The following is a 24,256-nucleotide window of genomic DNA, read 5'->3' on the forward strand; positions in this document are numbered from 1 at the left end:
AAGAGGCAAGAGTCAGAAAAGAGTGTCCCCCAAAAAGGTGTTTTTTAAAACTCAGATTAGACTTGCCCAAGTGAAAATATAGGTTCGTTATTCCACTGGTAACTTAAGTGGGAAAAAACCATAACGGAACCAGGGTGAATTTTTTTCCTCTTCCTATCACAGCTCCCTCCTGGTAAGTGTTGCAAGCCTGGGTGAATTTAGTATTCCTCCTTTATTTTCATTTTTAATAAAGGGAGATTGTGTTTGAGTGTGAAATGTGTATTTTACTATGGTTCTAAACAGTTTTAAAATTTCAAAGTAAACTAGCAAGGGAATAGATATTTATTGACACTGACCAAAACATACACAAACACTTCTGAAGAACAAGCTGAAAACATTTCCTGGTTTATTTTCTCACACAGAGACCCATAGTACCTTGAAAGCAAGATGCGCCAGTTTTCCTTTGTGGAAAAGCACATTCAGGCCACAAGCTTCACCGAGAGAGCAGCTTTTGTCCTTCAGTAACTGCTGGGCAGCGATCCCTCCAGTGAGTGGTGGTCTTTGGTGCTCCCAGGACCAAAAGGAGGCAGGGCCAGCTGCGAGAAGCAAGGGCTAATAAAGTCTTACTTTGGTAGCAAAGTGTTGCTACTAAACTTTACCTCGAACCGAGCAAAGTGTTGCTACTAAAGTTTACCTCGAACCGACTTGCTGGGGCCGTGCCTCTGGGCTGTGTTGAAAGACGCTGCTGAACTATGACTTCAAAGCCCACAAGCATTAGGACCACGAAGGTGCATCTGAACAGTCTCTGCCCCAGGTCCCAAGAGTCCAGATTGTGTCCACAGCAGAGTGGCCACCCGGTTAGGACAGGGGTCCAAATAGGGTACCTCGGTTGCTTGGTGACTGTGACAGCTCACCACCAGGGGTGACCCCTTTGATGTCCCAAAGAGTAGCTAAGAAAAGTTCTTTTCCACATCCTCCTGGCCTTTGAGGGCCCTGAGGTCACTCCTCCTAATCAGCTGCTGTGATTGTGAAAATTTGCCAATTATATCACTCTTTCCATCCAAAGTGCTTCACCTAGATCTCAAAAGGCATTTCAAAAAACAAATGATCCTGTAGAAAATACAATATGGAATTTTACTCTAGGGTCATAACAACTTTGAACATATTTCTGCTTATCTAAGTTAATTTCTCCTCCAGGAGTCTGGAATTAGGTGTGATAAGTTAATGACGACACAAACAGAGTTGTTTTCAATAATTTAATTATTAGACTCATGCCCCCAAAATAAACTTGCACGAAATATTAAACATTACTCCTAAAGCAATTTGGACACAGTCACACACACATCAGGAAAGGAAAAAAAAATTCTCCCCCAAATGCCTGTATTTTGTTTCATTTGGAAAAATAACAGCACAATTAGAGGTAAACAATAGTTTCTTCTGCTCCATCTCCAGTTTCGCCGTCTTGTCTGGTTACTCTCTGTAGATTTAACTTTGCTTCTGCTATGAACGTTTGCAGCTGAGGGCCATGCGGATTTGAGTCCTGGGGGGGCGGGCATGCAGTCTGAGAGAGGTCCAAATCTGCAACAAACAGACAGCACAGGTCACAGGAGAGTCAGCTTGACACCTACAAGTCAGGTGAAACTAGGAGTCAGAGTCAGAGCCCTCGAAGATTGGGAAATGCTGTGGCCATAGAGCTAGCCACGGAGAGAATGACGGGTCCAGTGAGAAAGGAATGAAATGGATATCTAATGGTTTAATCAAAATCACTAAAATGGTTGGTTGGGTGTACAAACATCTCCTGTGGCTAAAAATAACCTTTACAAAATACTCCCAGCAAAACCGTCAAACAAAAACTTGTTACCATTTGTGGGCTGTTCAAACACTGCACCTGCTGAGAAGAGGGTGCCCAGTTATTTTTAAAAATGGGTTCAACGTCTTAGAAATACAGTTACCTACTCCGGCTGTGTGCAATAAGCCATATTTGCATCTGCACCGCATCTTCCCTCAGGGTAACTCAAAGTCAAGAACTGATCTGGAAGACTCAAATAAGGTACCTGGGACTTTCCCAATATGGGGAGAGGGGAGGGGAGAAAGGAGATGAAGGATGGAGACCCTCCAGCCTCACCATTATGCAAATCTGTTAACACCACACAAATCACTTAGCAAAAGGAACCAGGTTCCTGGGGAAAATCATTCTGGTAACAACTGACTGGGTTTGTTATTTTTCTGGTTACCTAGCAACAGCAGGGCACAGCCCATTTTCCCTTTTCTGATAAAACCCTCTAATACATGGTTTAAAGGAAAGGCACAGGAGGATTTTGATTTAAAAAAAAGCAAGGCTGTTGCTGCAAACCATATTCTCTGCATTGCTCCACTGACCGTCCTCCCGGAAGCTTAGCTATGTGGGAAAATTACAAATAACCAGCTTCAGCTGGAGCAAAAAGCAGTCTACATGGAAACCCGGGTGGGGAAGACGCAGAGCCCTGAGGCCCACCTGTTCTTTTTTCAGGCATTAACAAGAGGTCATTCTAATCCTTGCCACATTTTATTCAAAGGCTCTATTATTTAGATGGATACACATAACCGCCAGCACTCTGATGACAAAAATGCTTGTAATTTTTATGCTCCTGACAAGGATCTTTGGTTATTAGCGAAGACAGGAAGCAAGGCCTGGCCGGAATGAAGAGCAAAATGTCCTCACAGGGCTCCACCTTCAGGGATGTGGTTTCCTTTGCTACACCCCCTTTCGTCACTTCTTCCAATAGGAGGCAGAGCCAGCGGGAGAGGGGCAGCCAGGGCCACAGGAAGTAGACACAGGTCACCTGGAGGAGCTGACCTGTGCCTCCAAAGCCAGCCCAGGAGGACCCTGGGGGGAGGGGAGGGGAGAGGTGGGGAGGAGAAGGGAGGGGAGAAAATAGAAGGGAGGGGAGGAGAGGGAAGGGGGAAGGGGAAGGGAAAGGAGGGGAGGGGAAGGGAGGGGTTGGGGAAAGGAGGTGAGGCTGCACTCCACAGCTCTGCTCAAAGGTTTAGCCCATCCCTAACTCTAGGTATCAATGGGGCACAAAAAAAAAAATCCATTTACATTGGGGTGACTTGATTCTGTTGATCCTAATCCCATATCTCAAATATTGGGCTCTCACTCACTACTGAAAACATGACTACTGAAAATGCCTCCAAATCCACCATGTGTACGGTGCCTTCTCTGGGCACAGCACCTGTTCCAGGCCTTTTACAGTCATCATCTCCTTAAGCCTCAAAATGTTGTAACGCACAATTTACAGATTGGGAAACTGAGGCTCAGGCTAAATTCCTGCCCATCGTGCAGCTAGGAAGTAATCCAGATTTGAACTCAGAGGATCATTCCCACTTGCTCATCTGCTCAAGATTCTCATGGTCCCCATTTCTTGCTGTGCTGGAAATGGCTTGACCATCTTTGCAGAATTAAGACACCCTGGATGTGTAATGCTTAACCTCCCTAAGTACCAAATTTTGAACACTTACCAAAAAAAGAAAGAAAAAAGACATTCTGAGCTCCTCCAAACCGACACAGTAATTACTATAAAATTAGGAACCTCCCTCATTCAGTCAGGTAAACACAAAAAAAAAACCCAGGCAATGATTTCACTATCAGGGCAACACAGATCAACCTAGAATGTTCTCTGTCCTTCGCCTGTCTGTGGTCATCACACATTTTCACACTTTGAACTCCTTTTCCTAGCCATTGAAATAAAACCATTTCACCTCTAAAAAGAAACATTCCCAGTTAAACTACTGATGTTTAATATTATGCAACCTAAAAAACAAAAACATGCCTCAGAACTTCCATCTAGCAGAGGCTGACCGACTGGAGAACAGTTCACCTCAGCCACCAACCACAGCGCTGCCTACTAGCCCACAGAAGGTCCAGCCAGGGCGCAAGAAGCGCTACAGGGAGAATGAACAATCATGCATTGAAAGAGGCAGTTGTTGGGACGCGATTGCTGACAAATGTGACAAAGCCGGGCGGAACGGAAGTCCTTAATCCATGTAAGCTTCCTTCCTCTGGGGTAGGAAACATGTAGCAAAGAATCCAAAATACTGGTGATTCTAGGCATCTGGGAAGTCCCCTTCATGCTTTCAAGAAAAGACTTGTTCAAAAAGAGCCCAAGAACCAAATACATTTCAGAAAGAATTCTTTTATCTTAAATTGTAGGCTCCAGTTCAGGAAGATAGAGAACCAAGAGTAAACATGGGGGGAGGTTTTTCATTTGTGTGTGAGTATAAGGCAGGCAGAGAGAGAGATTTAATCAGAATTTTTTCAAATAATAAAAATACAGGAGAAACACATCTCCTGGACCCTAAAGTGAATCAATGGCCCACGTTGTAATCCCATATGTATTGATGTTGCGCTTGTGTGTCACCTGGAGGGGAACTCAATTTCCTTCTCCACGTTCCTTCTTGGTTTCTACCTGAACTACTTAGGCAAGGTCAGACAGTCTGTCTTTGAAATTAGAAACCGTTCTGTGATTTCTGATTTTATTACTCCATTTCAACCCTGAAAGGACTCCAGCACAGCAATTGTATATTTCTCAAGGTCAGCCACCTTCTTCCACACGCTCTACCCTAGAGAGTATGATCGTCGTATAGAACCCTAAACTGAAAAAACATTTGTTAAAATAAACCCTCGTTGATTCAGAAAGCAGAATTCTTGGGGAGTAGAATTAATCATCCAATTTTATTTGTGATCAAAATGCCTGTAAATTACTGGAAATAAAAATAGAATACCTCTTTCTTTGTGGAGAAAAGAACCCTCTTGTACTGTTGGTGGGAATGTAAATTGATACAGCCACTATAGAGAACAGTATGGAGGTTCCTTAAAAACCTAAAAATAGAATTACCGTATGACCCAGCAATCCCACTACTGGGTATATATCCAGAGAAAACCATAATTCAAAAAGACACATGCACCCCAATGTTCATTGCAGCATTATTTACAATAGCAATGTCATGGAAGCAACTAAATGCCCATCGACAGACGAATGGATAAAGAAGATATGGTACATACATACAATGGAATATTACTCAGCCATAAAAAGGAACGAAATTGGGTCGTTTGTTGAGACATGGATGGATCTAGAGACTGTCACACAGAGTGAAGTCAGAAAGAGAAAAACAAATATCGTATATTAACGCATATATGTGGATCCTAGAAAAATGGTACAAATGAACCGGTTTGCAGGGCAGAAATTGAGACACAGATGTAGAGAACAAACATATGGACACCAAGGGGGGAAAGTGGTGGGGGGGGTGGGGGGTGTGTGATGAATGGGGCGATTGGGATTGACATGTATACACTAATACGTATAAAATGGATAACTAATAAGAACCTGCTGTATAAAAAAATAAATAAAATAAAATTCAGAAATTCAAAAAAAACAGAATACCTCATTTTTTAATAAGCAAAGAAATATTAACACAATCATAATTTGGTCAGATAAAAAACCAAATGCTCTTATGATGAAACAAAACTTCAAACTACAAAGAACCTTTTAATCTACAGTCTCAACACAACTGTCCCTCTTAGTTGACATAAAAGAAATAATTTGATCCTTCCCATACCTCTGGAAACTCAACAGAGTGAGCATTATTAACCTTAAAATAAGGACAAATAGGCTAAAACACATCAAAGCCTAGCTAAACCAAGTGGAGAAGCAGAATCTTGAAGCACGTTTTTTTTTTCCTATTTAGCTGAACTTTTCTTCACAGCCTAAAACTTCTTCCTTCACAAGAAATTTCCTCAGTCTCACTGTAGGGTCTAAGTCAGTCTTCTCAGGAAGTTTCTAAAAATGATAAGTTTACACATTTTGGCTGGTCCTATCCCCTTTGTCTTATGGGCGGGGGGCAGAAAACACCCACGCCATGGGCTGTATGATGTGCTGATACCCAGAGGCAGTTCCCCAAATCCCCCTATGTTTAGCCCTTCATTGTAGCCTTGAAGGGCTAAAAATGCATTTGTTGACATTTGCATTTATCATTTTCACACTTTGCTCACCTGCTATTGGAATTTCAAACTATGAAGGAAGAGAATGTGGGATCTGGATGACATACAACCATAGGGATTGGCACCTGCAAAGCTGACACGAGCGGGAAGAAAAATTGGCCTTCCCTGCGTCAGCTCACCATCATTATTATTCTTTTGAGCCAACTGGATAATTGGTTATTTGCAAGACCAGACTGTAAAGTCAAGGTGTAAAATGCAACCACGTGTCACACTGAAAATGAATGAAGTGTCTCCCAAGCTGAGAAGTGAATGAAATCTTTTAAACCACAAGGTCAATGTAACCTTGGGCGAGTCACTTCCGCTCTCTGGGCTTCAGTTCATGAAGGATTGAACTGAAATCATCATTCAGGCCTCTTAAACTTCTTATACTGTAGGAGAATGTTTACACTTGTGTTTTGGCTCAGTAATGCGCCAAATACTATTCTAGAAGTGCAACAGTGAATGCATTTTTCAACTGCTTTCTGCTCAAGGAATACAAATTTATTACCTTAAGTTGCATTCAAAATAATGTTTTAAGGGTAATTTCCGGGTATATGCCCCACCCTTCTACTTTCAGTCTTCCCTACAACACGTATTTGAGTTGAGCCCACACAGCCCTCAGAGCACAGGATTTGGAAAGCTACCTAATGAGTGGAAGATAAGGTCCACGGTCAAAATCTACACTTGATCTTCCCTTCTATGAACAGCAAACCTAACAGTAGTTTGTCATAAAGAAAGTGGTTGTCTATTGTTTTAAAATATTTAATTCATGTAGTCTTTGCCTTTTTCTGAATAGAAAAGCATTTTAAATCCTAATAATTTTTAAAGAAAAGCTTTGTTTCAATTTCAAAGCACCAGGATAACTTCCATCATAAACATTAATGTCCAGGTCTGAATTTAACTCCACATTACCCAATGGCCAGACAGCCTGCAGCCCAGGGCTACAAAAGCACGTTGAGTCAACGTTCGGATCATTGATGATGTGTGTCAGCCCTCTCCGTGTCTTATCCCAATTCATTCTCCCCAAGAAGACTCACAAAACAGAGCTTCATGTCTCTGGGTCCTGGCTCTGTTCTTGGTTATTTTAATGAAGTGTTCTGACTCATACTCTTTACTACTGTATCCCTCATGCAAGTTCCTATAATCAAAATTCACACTTTCCTAGAATAACACCACCTCAAACAAATTGTCATTCATATTCCAAGTCTGCAAAATAAGTTGTATTCACCCATTTAATGATCGATTCATGCTTATACTGTGAAACATTTACAAAATTGTTTCCTGATGGCATTACTGGCAATCACTATTTTTTTCTCAGGAGCATTAATGCACAGCATTTTCTTTCTAATGGAAAACACTTAATGCACAAAACTCAACGTGTCCTCAGAGCTAAGGAAAATTTTTCTCCCTCACTGCTTTTGCTCAACTGCATTTCCCATAGTGAGCCACAAACAGCATGTGAACATCTGGCATAAAAACCAATCTGGATATCTGAAGCCAATGACCTCAATGAGTGTTAGGATTCCCTTCATTACTCCTCACGTACCAATCCTGCACCTGAAATAAAATAACCGAAGTGTACTCTGGGGTTGTATACGTGTAAATGTGTAATGTAAGAAAGCAAACTCATAATTTTTTAAAGTTGTGACTGTTAGAGTTGGACTTTATTTTCTTACCAGTAATTAACATATTTGGAATAATCTATGTTGGTTATGTAGGTAACACTGATAAGAAACACAGCAATTGAAGCAATCAATACAATGAAGTTACAATTATGTTAACACAAGACGCATTATGATACGTCAATTGTCTCTGTGTGAACTTTGATTTGCTCTCACACTCTCTCACCCAGAAGGGTGCCCGTGTTACTGAGTCATAACCTTAATATCAGCAAGTCCCACGGGAGAACGGGGCAAGTGCTTCCACCTTCCCCTCTTCTCTGAGATGCATTTCAAAGTGTGTTTCTCTAATCAGGATACTAATAGGTATTAATGATAAAAGAATACAGTGGTCAAGTAAGTTGATGAAACTCCAGGTTAATCAAGTTTCTTTATTGACAAATTCCCCAGAACTTTAATAGGCTCACCTGTATTATTAATCTCTGAAAGGGAAAAACTGTATGTGGCAGGTCCCAAACTCGGGGAGCTTTTTCTCACAGTGTACTTTTCAGTGTTGTGTTCCATGTAATATACTTTGGGGAATAGTGCACTAGAGATAATAAATCTATTATAGACTAAGAAAGAAAGAGACAATAAATGACCAAGATGCCAGAATAAATCAGGGGTGGGAAGCTGGAAATAGGTGAGGTTTTCCAAATTCAGAGACTCTTGACCCTGTATATAACATCTATAGCAGACTCGGGCAATCATCATCAATGGCTGCTAAAAGCATTAGGAAAGAGCTGATGGGGAACTTTATAATGGATGGACAACATCCGAACCCACGGGTCAATCTTAATGTCGCAAAGAGAGAAACAGACACCTCAAGCCTCCTGATGGGATGCAAGAGGAAATATACAACATCTACAACATAGGAAACAGACAACTCCATCTATGAAGATGTTTTCATGTCAAAAAATAAAGCCTGTATCTAGTCAAATATCAAATATCTATTCCCAACTACCAGTTTACAGGAAATATAGAGACAGAAGACTACGTTAAGTGACACCACAGGGATGCAATCAGCAAAATCCAGAATGTAGAAAATTTTTCATAAAATATACTTTTTTCAGAAAAAAAAATGTCTTTTCACCAAATAAGCAACCCAGTCTTTTCAACAAGTTGTAAGATTTTTTTTAAAGGCAAGGGAACTTTAGATTAAAAGACTTGTGAGATATACAAACCAAATGCAATACATGAAACTATTTGGATCCCAATTCAAACAAACCAAGGGAAAAAAAATTGAGACAATCAGAGAAATTCAAGTACTGAGAGTATGATTTTAAGTAAAAACTGTTAAATTTTTTAAGGTGTAATAACGATACCGTGGGGACTTCCCGGGCAGTCCAGTGGTTAAGACCTTGCCTTCCAATGCAGGGGGTGCGGGTTTGATCCCTGGTTGGGGAGTGAAGATTCCACATGCCTCATAGCCAAAAAAACCAAAACATAGGGCTTCCCTGGTGGCACAGTGGTTGGGAGTCCGCCTACCGATGCAGGGGGCACGGGTTCGTGCCCCGGTCCGGGAAGATCCCACATGCCGCGGAGCGGCCTGGCCCGTGAGCCATGGTCGCTCTGAGCCTGCGCGTCCGGAGCTTCTGCTCCGCAACGGGAGGGGCCGCAACAGTGAGAGGCCCGCGTACCGCAAAAAACAAACAAACAAACAAAAAAAACAAAAAAAACCCAAAACATAAAACAGTAGCAATGTTGTGTACCAAATTCAATAAAGACTTTAAAAATGGTCCATATTAAAAAAAAAAAAAGATACTGAGTCCATTTGTCCAGAGCAGTGAATTGATAATGTTCTTTTAGAATTTGGATTCCTATTCTTTAGTCTTGAGTTTACTTAAAACTAAAAAGTAACATTTTTTAAGAAATAGGAACTAAAAGGTGTACATCTAGTCCAACAATATCTGAGTAAATTTCAGTTCCTAACAACAGTAGGTGTCAACATATAATGTCAAATGAATGAATGAATTAGTGAATACCTTATTCAAAAATTCTACCTACTGTAATTAGAGTTGTGGGAATCACCAATTTGGAATTCTTATGTTTAGAAAGTACCTTACAATTTCATTTATTCTAATTCTTGTCTTCTCAGTAGGAATGAAGCTAAAAATGTAGCCAAGATAGAACTGCGTAATAGGGCTTCTCTCTTTAAGCCACTAACATTATTTGACCTTGAGTCAAGCATTCAACTCAAACCTCACACCAATCCACAATAGTAAGTACACTATGGAATATGAAAAGGAGAGCTTAAAACAAACCTAACTTGAAAATGGAACACAACTCAGGAACACAAGAAGCTGAAGAAAACATCCAAAAACCATAATTAACATCTTCAAAAAATTTTTTTAAGATATTTCGGCCACCAAACAAGATTCCATAAAATAGGAACTATAAGAGAACAAGGAAAAATCTCTTAGAAATTAAAAATATGCTGGCTGAATTTTTTAAAAAAATCAATGGAAAAGTAGGAGGTTACGGATGAGAACATCTCCCAGGAAGTAGAACAAAAACATGAAGAAATGGAAATAAACAGAAAAAACAAAACAGAAAAATCAGAGGCTCCAAGAGGTCCAATTTATAATTGGAAACAGTTCCAGTAAAGATAAAACTGAAGAGAAGCAATTTTTTGAAGAAGAAAATGTCACAGATTCGAAGGAAAATATATTTCTTGATTGAAAGAGTCTAATGAATAACCAGTAAAAATGATTTTAACAAAAGACCAGACTAAGGCATATTATAAAATTCATCCAAGAATGAATAAAGTGATAATTCTAGAGGCTTCCTAAAGCACAAAGAGGTTGCAAACAAAGAGTTAGGAATCAGAATGGCATCAGACTTTTTAACAGCAACACTGAGAAGTGGAAGAATCAAATCCTTCAGAATTCTGAAGGAAAATAATTTGGGTATAGAATTCTAAGCCCAGATATATTATAAAAACCAAGTATAAAAGTAGCAAAAATAAATAAAGGAAATGAAAAAGACATTTCAACTGATTTGGAAAAAAAAATCCTTTCATTATTAGATCTTTTCTTAGGAAGATTTAGAGATATGCTCCAACAAATAAAGGAATATGCCATAAAAGAGAAGGATTGGGACTGAGGACAATAGGATCCAACACAGGAGAGATATGAAGAGATGTCCCAGGTGACAGCTACACTGCTGGCCGGGACAGCAACAAGGGCATATTAGAGTAAGAGGACAGAGGATTCTGGAAGGGAAATTTCCAGGAAGGAAGATGAAGCTGATAGATTTTGGAATGTGTTGAGTGTGTGTAAAATAACATTGATCAGTTATTGAGAGAAGTATAGGAACTCTGGAGGAAAATAAAGGAGGTAGAAAAAAAGTGAGCAAATGAAAAAATAAGGCAGATGGTTAAAGTCTCAGTAGGATAGAACAATGACATTATTTTTAGTAGCTTCTGTTCATACAGTTGATTTTTCTCCATCTTAAAAGGGCTCAGCTCTCACAAATGTCCTTTTCTAATCTTAAATGTCTACATATAAGTATAAATATGATTTTTCGGAAAACTACTTCTCAAAGTACGAAATATATTGAGCCCATTCTAAAATAATGAACGTGTCTGTATAATTAAGATTAGAGACTTCTGAAGTTCTAATATCTGCTGTTAGAAAAAAACCTTTATAAACAGGCACTTCAGAGAGGAAGAAACCTAAAAAGCTAATAAATATTAAAAAGGAACTAAATCTCACTGGTAATTAGGGAAGTACAAATTGAAAGAGAGGGGTTACCTATTCCATACCCATGATATCGGCAAATATTGAGAAGCCTAACAATGCTAAGTGTTGGGGAGAATCTGGAGAAACTCGATCTCTCGTACATTGCTGCTGAGACTTATACTATACAATTTTAGAGAGAAATCAGTAATACCCAGCGAAACCAAAGACATCCCTACTACTTCTAGGTGTTCATAATCTACATAAACTCTCACTCATGTGCACAAGGAGATGTGCATAAAAGGATGTTTACTGAGAAGCGTTTGTAATACAAAAATATTGGAAACATCCTAATTGCTCATTAGTAAGGTAACGAATATGCTGGTGTTTATTCACGTAATGGAAGAGCATACAGCAGTTTAAAATTAACTACTTGTGCTACGTATACAAATATGCACGTTGAGTGAAAAAAATAAGTTGCAAATAGACATATACACACATACACGTGGAGCGGGGGAGAAAGGGAAGAAGGGCAGGCTCTTTTATACTATCACTACGTACATATGTATCCATAAACAATATATCATTTTTTGTTTTCCACTACATTTATATGTATCCATAAACGATAAACAATATGTCATATTTTTGTTTTGTTAAAACAAAACAAAAAAATATGTTTATTGATACATATATATGTTTATGGCATAAAAACACACTGTGGAAATGATATACACCAATTATAGGAAATTGGATAACTCTGAATAGGAAAAAAGAAAAAGATAAGGGGAAGGGATTTCATATCTAACATTTCTTTCAAATAAAAAAAGGGCAAAGAGATATCTGAAGCAAATATGGTATAAAGTTAACATTTGTTAAATGCATGCCTGATACAGATTTTCTGTACTTTTCTGTAAGTTTGAAATTTTCATAATTAAAACTTTTATGTTAAAAAATGCATGAATATACACAGCAACCAATTGCAATATGTGGTCTTTATTTGCATACTGAGTCCAAAAAACAAGCTGGAAAAAGGACACACGCACTACATTTATAAAACAATTGGAAACTTGAACCCTGACTATATGTTGATATTATGGAAGTTTTGATAATTTTTCCTAGGTGTGATAATAGTTTAAAAAAGAGAGCCTTATCTTTCAGATATGTATGTATCAGTACATACATACTGATGTATCAGTATATGCTTACAGATGATTTTTAGAATTTGCTTCAAAATAGCACGGGGTGTGTGTTGTTGCTGGGCATGGGGGATTGGTGGGTAGGAATCTACATAAATCACCACTGGTCATAATTTCCTAATTTTTTGAAGTTGGGTGATGGTACATGAGCAGTTATTATACTCCTCTGCTTAATTTTGTACATGTTTCAAACTGTGCATACATTCAGGTAATCAGGGAATATGTCAAGCTCAAATTTTAAATCAAAACAAATTAAGATGTTCCAACCTCAGAGTCCCTGTTAAGAAGCAGGGACAGCTTTTTAAGATTGTGCTGAATTAAACAATATGTAGGTCTCCAGCTACAAGGACAGGGCAGTATTTTCATGGCATTGAATTCCTCTTAAGGTTGTAGAGACCAGGGACTCCTAAGTACCATGGCAATAAAACTGGAAACTGCCTTCTGCATGACTCTACCCACACTGAAAGAGTTATGCCTCTCATTTTGCTGAAAGAAGAACTGAATTCATTTCTCTGCCAGGTGAATAATGCAGAAAATCAACCTAGGAATTTTAATGCTGCATTTACTTCTTACTGGTTCAGCAGAGGGAAAAGCAGATGTTAAAATCCTTAAGCATACCAGATCCAGTGTTTTTCTTTAAACCAGAAGAAGGCAAGCAACTAGATCAAACACACCCAAGCTAATTAGTTCTACCTCCTTCTTAATAATTATGTTATTGCCAGACTTTTTAAAAAAGGCACCCAATTCTTTAAAGGTATATAAATGAGTGTTTTTTTTCTCTTGATCAACTACAAAATTATGAGATGTCAAAGAACTTACATGCCTTTTTCTGTTCTGAGAAGTTGGTATTTACAGTTTTCAGAGCAACATAAAATTTTTTCTTTTTAAAAACGAGAGTCACTTTGTAATTCTTATCTGTTTGAAATAACATTTGCTGGGAAGCCAAACCCTGAAATATCTTTTCCAACTGCAGCTTTGAATTTATGTCACTCAAAAATGATTAAAATTTTAGAAGTACAACATCATATATAGAAAATGTTTTGTTCAATGTAAATTTTCACACTCAACATTCTTTTCATATTTATGTTTGCAATCAGAGCAAAGATTACTATATTACATTTCTGGAAATTAAACACAAATACTTTTAGAAATTGTACCATTAGAGACGTAGGCAGTTTGCAGAACAGAGGCAACATTAGGACTTTATTAAAACAGGAATCAAATGAGAATATATATACTAAGATTAATTACTTTACTCCTCGAAGCCATCTCTTCCTATAGGAGATGATTTTACGTTGTCTTATGCATACAAATGTCATGTGGAGCTACTCTAGATGTTAATATTTGTGCTTCCTGACTTGTGACCTATGACTAACACTGGAGCCTAAGAAACCAATTTCCCTTTAATTATCTACAAGGTGACACAAATTCCCAAGTTTACACTACATCCTCCTCCTTTAGACAGATCTCTTTCTTCTGCAAACAACTCTTCTTAAGAAGGAGCCACAGCATTACCATACAATTTAACTTCTCTTTAGTGGAATCAGCCACCGAGAGCAAAGAGCAAGTAGCCTCAGTGACTTAGTGCCCAATGGCCCCAGCGCCTTCCAGACCAATAAGGGCCACTAAGCACACTGCCCTCTGACAGCCTGTTACCTCACAGAGTAGGAAGATGCAGACACAGATAACTATAAAAGAGGCTAATGAACACTGTCCACAGGTGGACACCACTTCAGAGATCTTCCAAAGAGAGCATTTTTAGATGTGGTAGCCAGGACAGGCTTCAGAGCAAAGACAGAACTGGAATTGAGCCTGGCTGACCAGAATGTCAACAGGAAGAGGTGGCCTCGGGTGGAGGTATTTTAGGTAGAGCTCACCCCTACTGCAAAGGGGAGGAAATGCTGGATGCCATAAGAAAAGAGAGCTGTTGGGTCTGGTGGAATTATGAGTTAGGGCAGATAAATCAAAGGGGTGGGGATGTGTTGGAAGATTGTGGCGGGTTTTGAATGGGAATGCTGGGAGTTTTAACTTTAGGAGGTAAGTTTTGCAGCTGCTGGTGATTAGGACCCTTCTATGGTCCCGTGTCTATCTACATACTTGGCTTCACCTGCACATGTAGGTCCAAGGCAGGGTCAGAAGGGAGCTGTTATTCCCCATTTTTCATCTGCTTGGAATAAGCCCACATTTAGCCAGTCATGTTTCCATCCCTTTGATGGACAGAACATTATTTATTTTTTCAGTTAGGAGAGGGTGTGTCAGAAGGAAAACTGTTTTGAGCTTCTTGTCCATTCACTCTTCAATCAACACTGAGTGCCTAGTATGTGCCCTGCACTGGGTCGGACACCAGGGAAACCGAGTTGAACAAGACTTTGTCTCAGCACCCAGGAAGTCTATAGCCCATACAATCACTTCAAAAACTGTTCCAGTTTCTTCAAAGCTAAATAGGCACCAATTCCAGGATGAATTCTACTCCTAGGTATTTATCCAGAAAAGTGAAAACATAATTCACAAAAAGCCTTGTACAGACTGTTTATAGCAGTTTTATTTATAAGAGCCAAAAGCTAGAAATAAGCCAGGTATCTATCCACAGAAGACTGGATAATTGTGGTAAATTCATCTAAGCAAGATTCCTTAGTAATAAAAGGGAACCAATTACAGATTCATGCAACAGCATGGATGCATCTCAAAAACAGTATGTTGAGCGAAAAAACCCTGGACACACAAAGGTACGTAGTATTTGATTCCATGTCATTCTAGAATAAGCAAAATTAACCTGTGGTTGATGGAAAGCAGATGAGTAGCTGCTTCTGGGAGTGAAGGTTGGTTGGTAAGAGGTAGAAGGGAGCTTTCTAGAGTGATGGCAGTACTCTGTGCCTTGAAATTCTTTCCACAAAAATGATTGAATAATAGAGTTAATATCTGAGCATTCAATGTATGTAAATATCTCAAACAAACAATATATAGCAACTTAAGAGTCCAGAGGGAAAACAAGTGACAAAATATGGTGGAAAGTAACACAAGGATTTACTGGACACTAGAATCACAAGGAAAGCTCCTAACCCAGATTGGGAGGGTCTGGATGGGCATTTGGAGGAAAGTGACCCTGGAGCTGGGGTCTTGAAAGATGAACAAGAGTTTACCAGGTTGAGAATAAAGGGTGGAGGAGAGGATATTCCTGAAAGAGGAAATAGATGTACAAAAGGGGCAGATTTATGGCCTTTCACATAAATGGAAGAACTTCCTACGGCTGGACCACAGGGAGAGAAAGGACAGAGCAGCATGAGATGAGGCTGAGAGATCAGAGGTCAGATCAGGCCTCCAGGCCCAAGCACATAACCTCCTGCGCTTCATCAGCAATGACTAATTTCAGCACACGGTGCATTTGAATAAGCCCAAGGAAGGTGACCCAAAAAACCCCTAAGAGGACTGGACACAAATCCTTATCCACAGGCCCAAATGCTGGCCTAGGGCTAAACAAAACTCTATCTAAAATTCATTGTGTTGTATTTGGTATTCAGAAGACAACCCACGTGGTAAATCACGTCGGCATATGTCGTTTGGATTTCAATTGTTCCTACGGGAGAAAGGGTGTATTTGAAGGGTGTGCCATACACAATGAGTTTATTTCAACACCCACTTACATCACTGGTTTTCTTCCTAGTATACTTTAAGGAATAGTAGCCCTGCAAGGTTCTGGGCTGGAGAAGAGGATGTTGTGGTTAAATAGGTTTGGTATGTGCCACTTTTGGAGAGTCACAGTACACATGAGCACAATGAAAGTTTTGAAGAAGTTGTGTAGTCGCCAAACCGCCATTTCCCAGTACCATCTGATTATGGGAACCTTCTATCATGTACTGTGGAATGTTTTTTGAGAAGTGTCTATTTAGATAATACTCCAATGAGACATAATATGTCCTTCAGGTCCCCAGAGCAACTATTTTGGAAGCGGCCCAGTGGATGAAGCAACTGAATGTTCTTCCTAATGCTCTGCTCCTTTTTTAACACAAGGTATAACAGTAACAGTGACAATAACTGTGTCTACTGAGGGTTTCCAAAGTTCTCAGAATTGTACGTTTCGTCTTATAAAACCCTCATACCACCTACAAAGTAGATACTGTCAGAAGTCCAATTTTACAGATGAGGAAACTGACACACACCAAGTTTAAACACTTGCTTAAGTTTTCACAGGGGGTAAATCTGAACCCAGGCCTTCTATCTTCACCACTATGCCACTCAGCCACCTCCACTGTTCAGTATTAATCAAGTTTATTCCTTCATGCATTCATTTGTTAATCTATTCATTGATTCATTCATTCAAATCCCTCATGTAAAAGTGAAGTACCAGAAAATACACCTAAAGTTCATTACATTGGAAAAAGCATCGTTTTAGTCTATGTTTGCTGAAACTTGGTTTAGGAGGTGGGAGAAGATGCATTCTTTATCTTTTCATCTTTGAATGACGGGGAAATATCACATCACCTACCTCTTTCACATGAACATATGTCTCGTTTTGACCATTCTGGTCAAAAATGATATTGCTAGGCAGGTTTCCGCCCTAGTGTTTTTTCTGGGTCCTTGTTGAATTAGTCATTTAATCATGCGCTTCATGAAATAAATTTTCTGAAATTTTCCTGAACCACACATCCTCAAAGTTAGCCAATGGTCTAAAAAGATAAAATAACCATCTCTAAAAAAAAATGCCCACCATATCTATATATTACCTATATCTCTTATCTGAAGAGGAAATATTTTAATTTGAAATATTGTAACTCACTGGCAGCAGCATTTGCAAAAACCCTTCCATATTCCTATCAGAAGCAATGATAATTTCTTTGAGTAGGATAATTTTAATGTGATTTTCCCCAGTACTTTGCTCACACAGTTAAGATTTAAGCTTTTCCCCGCTACATCCATTAAGGTAATCACCTCATACCCAGCTCAGAGCAGAGGTAGCTCATAAAAGACAAATGTAGTATCTGATCTTTCACGATGCTTTACCTCAGGCTGCTTGTTCAGCATAAAATAACTAAAATTTTTTAAAAAATCTTTGCACATAGTTGAGTGAAGTACCCTAAAAGGCAGCTAAACACACCCCCCCCCCTTGCAGTACTGCTGCATTCTCCTTTCAAGGGGGATGGGATTCCAGTCTGCAGTCTTCGGGGACACATCAGTGTGTGACTGTACTTCCTCACACTGGAGCCCAAATGCAAAATAGGGCCTCATGATTATGCTGACTAACAGACCATCAGATCTTGGCCCAAACCTTCCTTTTGTTTTCTCCTTCCAAGCTATGTGCCAGTGAAAAGTAGTTTGCACATGCAAAACTTTGTGGGTGCATTTCAGAGCTCCTGCTGAACAGAAGCATCAAGTGTCTAAAAATACAGGATGAGCTCTACTTTGTGTATAATCTATCATGCCAACCTGGACTCATTAACAAGTAATCAAAAACAGGTTAGCTATTTTTGGTAGGAATAAATTTATCAAGAGTCAGAAGTTTAATCTACTCATTGGAAGTAACGCAGCTTTAAAAGCCTTTAGTTTCTTAAAAGAAGGTTCCATTTTAATCAGATGGAATATATATTAAGAATTATACATTCCATATTCTTGTTACATAATAACATCCCCAAAACAGAGCCATATGGAAACAAGTCAAGAAAACACAACCTACATTTATCCAAGAGTTTAGGCTTACGTAATTTTAAGAATATTTAATAGCTCCATATTTACTACACTAAAATAAGAAGAAAAAATAATCCAGCACAGCTAAACAGTTGACTGCAAGGGTGCATCTGAAATGACAAGAATACAAGCCTAAGATCCTAAACACAGATTCTAGAAGCTTTTGGCAAAGCCAAGTATGTGAAGTCTCTTTCTCCTTGACTCCTAATATCTCACCATCCCACCTTCTGCCATCTGCCTCTAGCAAATGTCAGTGGATTCCCAGGATGGAAGCATGTTTCCTTTCTGATTCATTCCTAAAAGACTCCCCAAAATATGGCCTACTGCAACTGAGCATGACTGCCCTGAATTCACGGGAAATCACCAAAGCCATAGTCTTCTTTCAGCCATCCAGAAGAATCAAGAATCCCTCCCATTTAAAGGACTGGTGTCTAAATCGAACACTTACAGACTCCTATACTGACAGCCCAAACCATCTTTGAGAAATAGGAACTTCAAAATTCAGAGTCTACAAGAAAGTACTGAGGCTTCTGAGGACACATTAGAAAACAGAGCGTTAAAATCACCTCCTGATTTGGGGTTTTGCATGGACAGGGCTCTGAGCAGGCCATTCCTGTTTTTTGTTGCTGGCGGATTTATGAGACTCTTAGAACGCAAGGCCCTTATTGCAATGTTATAACATTCTGTGTGATTAACTGATTGCAAATCACTGCACAGGGTGCCAAGATCGCTGGTAGGAAGCAGGTCATTAAATAAAATTAAAACTCTGCCAATGTTTTGCTTGTAAATGCTTCTTCCAAAGCTCTACAGCAGCACCAGTCCTTACAAAATGACCTCAATTCACCTGAGAAGTAGAGTCTCCAGTATTTTTGGCAGATGATCCAAATATTCTATATTTAATCCAAACATCCAGTATGTTATGTTTTAGGAAGAAAAACCTGTAGTGTAATGAAATTTGCACAAAGAGAGCTATGGAAAAGAGTGAAAATAATGAAATTCTGCACAGTCGTACTGTGAAATTGTTCAGCAAAAGGCTCAGGGTCCTATCTTGCAGAACCGGGAACCTCTGTAAGACCACATTTTTCCTTAGGTAAACCTTCAAACCAAGCATTAACATTTCAAATTAAATTGAATTAATATCTTACCTAGAAAGCGAATGGGTACCCGGGCCCCCTCTCCAAGCAAACTCCACAGTGATTTATCATGGCAAATTAGCATCTCCACAGATCAAAACCCAGGCCCCGGCTTACTTATTATCTGGCTCGAAGTCTGAGCAGAAAAAGAGGACAAGACGTTGCCTCCTCAGCCAACTGTTTCTGGGGACTAACCAGCTGAGGACACATAGGTGCCTTTCAGTCAGTCTGTCTGGGGTAGAGCAAAGGGATATATTCCTTAAGATGCCACCACATTTAATTTTAAGATTGCTATGATAAATATATGATCTTTCAGGCAATACTTTAAGGCTGACAAGTAGAAGGTGCTGCCAGGGAAGTTGGTTCACATTCTAAGAGTGTACTTAACGACACAAATACTAATTGTTTTGCCTGGGGAGATACATTGGACTGTTAAATAGGACTTAGCAGAAGAAAAAGGGTTTAAGAAAGTGTTTCACTGATGCTGAGCTAGCTGCCCATGTTTAATTTACTGGTGTTCAAGCTACTTTATGGTTAAAAAAGAAATGCCCCAGTGAACAGATAGGCTGACTAACTGTTGTTCATATAACAATTAAATGCTAAATTGTTTATGTGACATCTTCCTCAAAGGACAGCAATGAATTCATTTCTACTTGTTTAGAATAAATTAAGGCATTTTATGGAGAATATGTTTTAACTGTTTGAGCTTTCATTTGCTACACATGGCCATGTGTGGCTATACGTACAATATTCTAAAGGGAAAAATAACTCATATAAGAAGATGCTCTCTAGAGCTGAACAAAGAGTACCTATATCAAACTGATAAATGAGGCTATACGTCTGAAGACAAATTTATTTCAACATTAATGAGGAAGAAAAGTTGGCAACTGTTAAAGTCTGCTACCTAGAATCCAGAAAGGTATTCATGGCAAGCAATTTTATAGTTATCCTGATATTTCAGGAATGCCACCTCACATATACCCATCTTAAAAAGTTTTCAAACTCACTCAATCCAGGTAGCTAGCCTGAAGCACTTGCCTACTCCACCTGTATTAACCCCCATCACACTCCACAAGTCTATTGGCTTTCCTCAACCTGTTTCAATGCCTCAGTCAAGTCAAGCTGTGTGACTCAAGCTCATAGTTGCTTTCATTTCTGCTAAAGAGTGTGGACCTTGACTCCTTCATTCATGTCACAAATTTTTATCAAATGTTTATTAGACGCCAAACACTGTGCACTGTGCTTTGTCAATTGTGATAGAGCAACGAACAAAGGAGATAAATGGAGCGCCCCACTCTCTTGAAGCTCATTCTACAGTGGGACAGGCAGACCTTACATAATTTATTACACATGTCATTAATTCAAATTATGAGAAGTGCTAACAAGGGGTGCTTCCTGGTGATTCTGAGCCTTGATTTTTATCAGTCTATACAGGACTAACAAGGACAAATAAATTCAGGATAACTGAACTCAAAAAGAGATTAAGGTCATAAACCAGAACACAATTTTTAAATTTAAAATTGGTTTAAACCAAAATACTCCTGTTGGGTGTTCTCAACATTTTCTTTCTGGCAGGAAAGTCTATTCAGGGAACTCAAGTATTATCAGAAGTTTTCCTGGGGATATATTGATATAATGCAACCATTTATATAATGCAACCCATGAGGGTTGGATGTTCTGTAGATATGGAAGTTCTACATCCCAAGTTGAGATGTTCAGTCTTGCTGCCAAAATCTCTCTTAACATTTGGTTCTGAAAACATGGTTGACTGATGTAACTTCTTCTCTCAGAGACGAACAAAGGGAAACAAAATGCTGTGACTTATTTCCTAAGACAGTTCCGGTGATATACTAACAAACACCTCCTCTTAGACCAATATGGAAAAGTAGTTAACCCTTTATATTCTAATCTATTTCCAGTCTGAGTAAAAAAAAGTCCCCAATTTACATATTTTTTAAAAATCACATTTGAAACTATTGGCTTCCTGCTGACATTTAGGAGACATTTTCATTTCTATCAGCAGGCCACCTCTGAATCACAATTACAATGAATTCTTTCTACCAGGTAGGGATGAAGCTGAAGTTCACCGGATCCCAGAATATCCTTGGCAATTTTTTTCTTTTTAAGTTCTGCTAACACTTCCTTCTCTTTTGTACAGATGAGGAATTAAGGCTTAGGAATCACGCAGCAGCCATACGAGCCTGAGTTAGCATTTGAACCGAGGTTCTCTAACATCAGGCCCAGTGCAGGGGAAGATAACAGGACGGCTGCTTCAGAATCACTTAAGGAAAATGTCAGATACACAAATTTGCAGGCCCAGCCAAGTCCTACCAAATCAGAATCTCTGCACAGAGGAATTTGTATTTCTATTGCCTTCTCCCAGAAACCATGGTACACAGCCAGCTACAGTAACCACGGTTCTAGCAGCCAATCCCACCCACGGCATCTCACTTCTCATGAGCCTCACAGTTAGAGGGTGGCCCTCCGTAACACCATCACAGGATTTTGGGAGCTGGAGTTGGAGGGGGGAAAGTGAAAAAGAAAAGTTGTCTTCTTTGAAACACAGAGACAGCAACCACCATCTCACAGGATGTTGTAAAGGGCAAATGAGACCATGAATTCAAAATGTGCTTTTGAACGGCATGAAGTACCATATAATATTACATTAATTCACCCAAAGGTGAATTAACTGGGATGGAATTTCCAAGCCAAGAGGAATATAAACGTCTCAATTTAAGTGAAAAAGAAAGTACAGGTTAGACCATCTATTTTTACAAATAAAGTTTTACTGGAACACAGCTAATCTCATTCTTTTTTTTTTTTAACATCTTGATTGGAGTATAATTGCTTTACGGTGGTGTGTTCGTTTCTTAAGGTACTGTCTATGGCTGATTTAGAGCTATAACGGCAGAGTTGACTATATGCGACAAAGACTGACGGCCTGAAAAGATGCAAGTATTCACTGTGTGGTCCTTTAAGGAAAAGTCTGCCACGCCCTCTGAACCAGATGGTCATATTTTTCTTAGGCAAACATTAAACATCAGTCCTTAGCTGAACACCCCACATTTTAGGCAAGTCCTGAAAATTGAATTTTCACGGTTGGATGGACATGGGGGTGAGAGAGGAGACAGTCCCCAGATTCTGATTTGTGGAAGGCATGATGTTTTCTTTGCCCACTTTGGGTCATTGTCCCAGGAGTCATTGAGACTGACAGGAGCACGCCTTATCCTTCAGGTATGTTTGGTACCTAAATGGTTACAAACTTTCCTTGCAAACCCAATCCTTAATCACTTTGAGAGTAAAGGCCCACTGTACTAGAGAGGTCAAATATGTAACCCACAGACCACATATGTGTGTATGTACATGTATGCATATATGTACTTGTATGTAGGGTGGGTTAAGCTAAGGATGACCCAAGGTCAGGCCTAACCCCCTGGAATCCTTCATACTGAGTAGGTTCCCACTTTAGCAGCTTGTTCAAACCAAATTGGAAGCTCGGCGGGGATGAACAGCCAGCCACACGGCTGGCTGGCTGCCTCTGAATCCACCCACCTGCTGGTTTTGCTCTCCTGCTGTGTACTGGGCTCTATTCACTAAGGCGGGATGGCCCTGGCCCAGCTGGCTCACATAGCAAACCTGCCCCCAGAGAACTATGCAGTCAGGAAGTTGGCAGTCAGTACCCTTGGCTCACCAGGCTCTACAAGCAAATGGCATGTTTCCCTTTCCTGGTACAAAATCTGCAAAATCATCTATACTTGTCAGTGAGAAAAATTAAAATTAAGTCTTTGAGCCCAATTATCTATGCTCTTGTCATAACGCAGATGACCGAGAGCAAGCAGTATTTATGATTTCCTTTAAAATGTTAACCAAAGTGATAGCCAAGATTCTAGAAGAAAAGATAAAGAGCTGATCAATGATTTCCCAATTTTGACTTCTACAAACTCCCATAGATATATCTGGATAATAACTTGATATCATATGAATATTCTCAACCCTTCAGCTTTGGTTTTATTTAAGCAATCCAAAATAAAGGCATCTAATATTCCCTCCCAATCATACAGAGAGTTCAAAATTCCCAAAGCTCTTTAATTAAGGTCTAGGTTTGGGAAAATGTCCTAATGAATATATAGACATTTTTCTGCCCTAATTTCTGTATTGACACAGGCTTGATAACAGATACCTATATCTACAAATATAAAGAATTAGATATTTACCACAATTTTACTGTGACGCATTTTTTTAAACAAAGTTTACTTCACTCCCCTAACCAAGTTAAAAAAAAAAAAGCTCAGATTGTTAAATTATAGTTCAAATATGGTACATTTTTTAAAAAATTAAAGCTTTCATGGCACCTAAAAACAGCAAAGAGAAAATAATAATTTTATCCTGTGTTAAAGGCTGAATTGTGTCCCCCCCCAAATTCCTATATTAAAGTCCTAACCCCCATTACCTCAAAATATATTCGAAGATAGAGCCTTCAAAGAAGTAATTAAGTGAGGTCATTAAGATGGGTCCTAATCCAATATGGCTGATGTCCTTTAAGAAGATGAAATTAGGACACAGATTTGCACAGAGCAAAGACCATGTGAAGACAGGGAGAAGATAACCATCTATAAGCCAAGAAGAGAGGCCTCAGAAAAAGCAACCCTGCCAACACCTTGATCTTTGACTTCCAGCCTCCAGAACTTGATTATGGCAGCTCTAGCAAACTTACACATCCACCTTTTCAAATACTTCTTTGTCACTGAAGTCTATATGATCTAACGCCAGCTTCAGTTTTATGGGAAATTGCCTGTAGGTCTTTAATAAAGCTTCCTTCCACACAGATAACACAAATAAGGTACCCATTTCTGAATCATAGAATATTTTTAAAACGTTAGAAATTATCACGTACTCACTTCTTAAAGACTAT

The 24,256-nt window shown here is 39.2% G+C and overlaps 1 protein-coding gene across 1 annotated transcript in view; it reads right to left on the minus strand.

Annotated features, from left to right (window-relative positions):
• Nucleotides 1–320: 320 nt before the first annotated feature.
• The window catches only part of ARHGEF28 (Rho guanine nucleotide exchange factor 28), a 307,797-nt gene continuing 283,861 nt past the window's right edge, over nt 321–24,256 (minus strand). Inside the window, 1 exon segment of the mRNA XM_060009321.1 lies at nt 321–1,557. Coding sequence (XP_059865304.1) covers nt 1,394–1,557 — 164 coding nt within the window. The 3' untranslated portion in view covers nt 321–1,393.

This window comes from Delphinus delphis, chromosome 3, assembly GCF_949987515.2.
Source record: "Delphinus delphis chromosome 3, mDelDel1.2, whole genome shotgun sequence".
NCBI classification, from domain to species: Eukaryota; Metazoa; Chordata; class Mammalia; order Artiodactyla; family Delphinidae; genus Delphinus; species Delphinus delphis.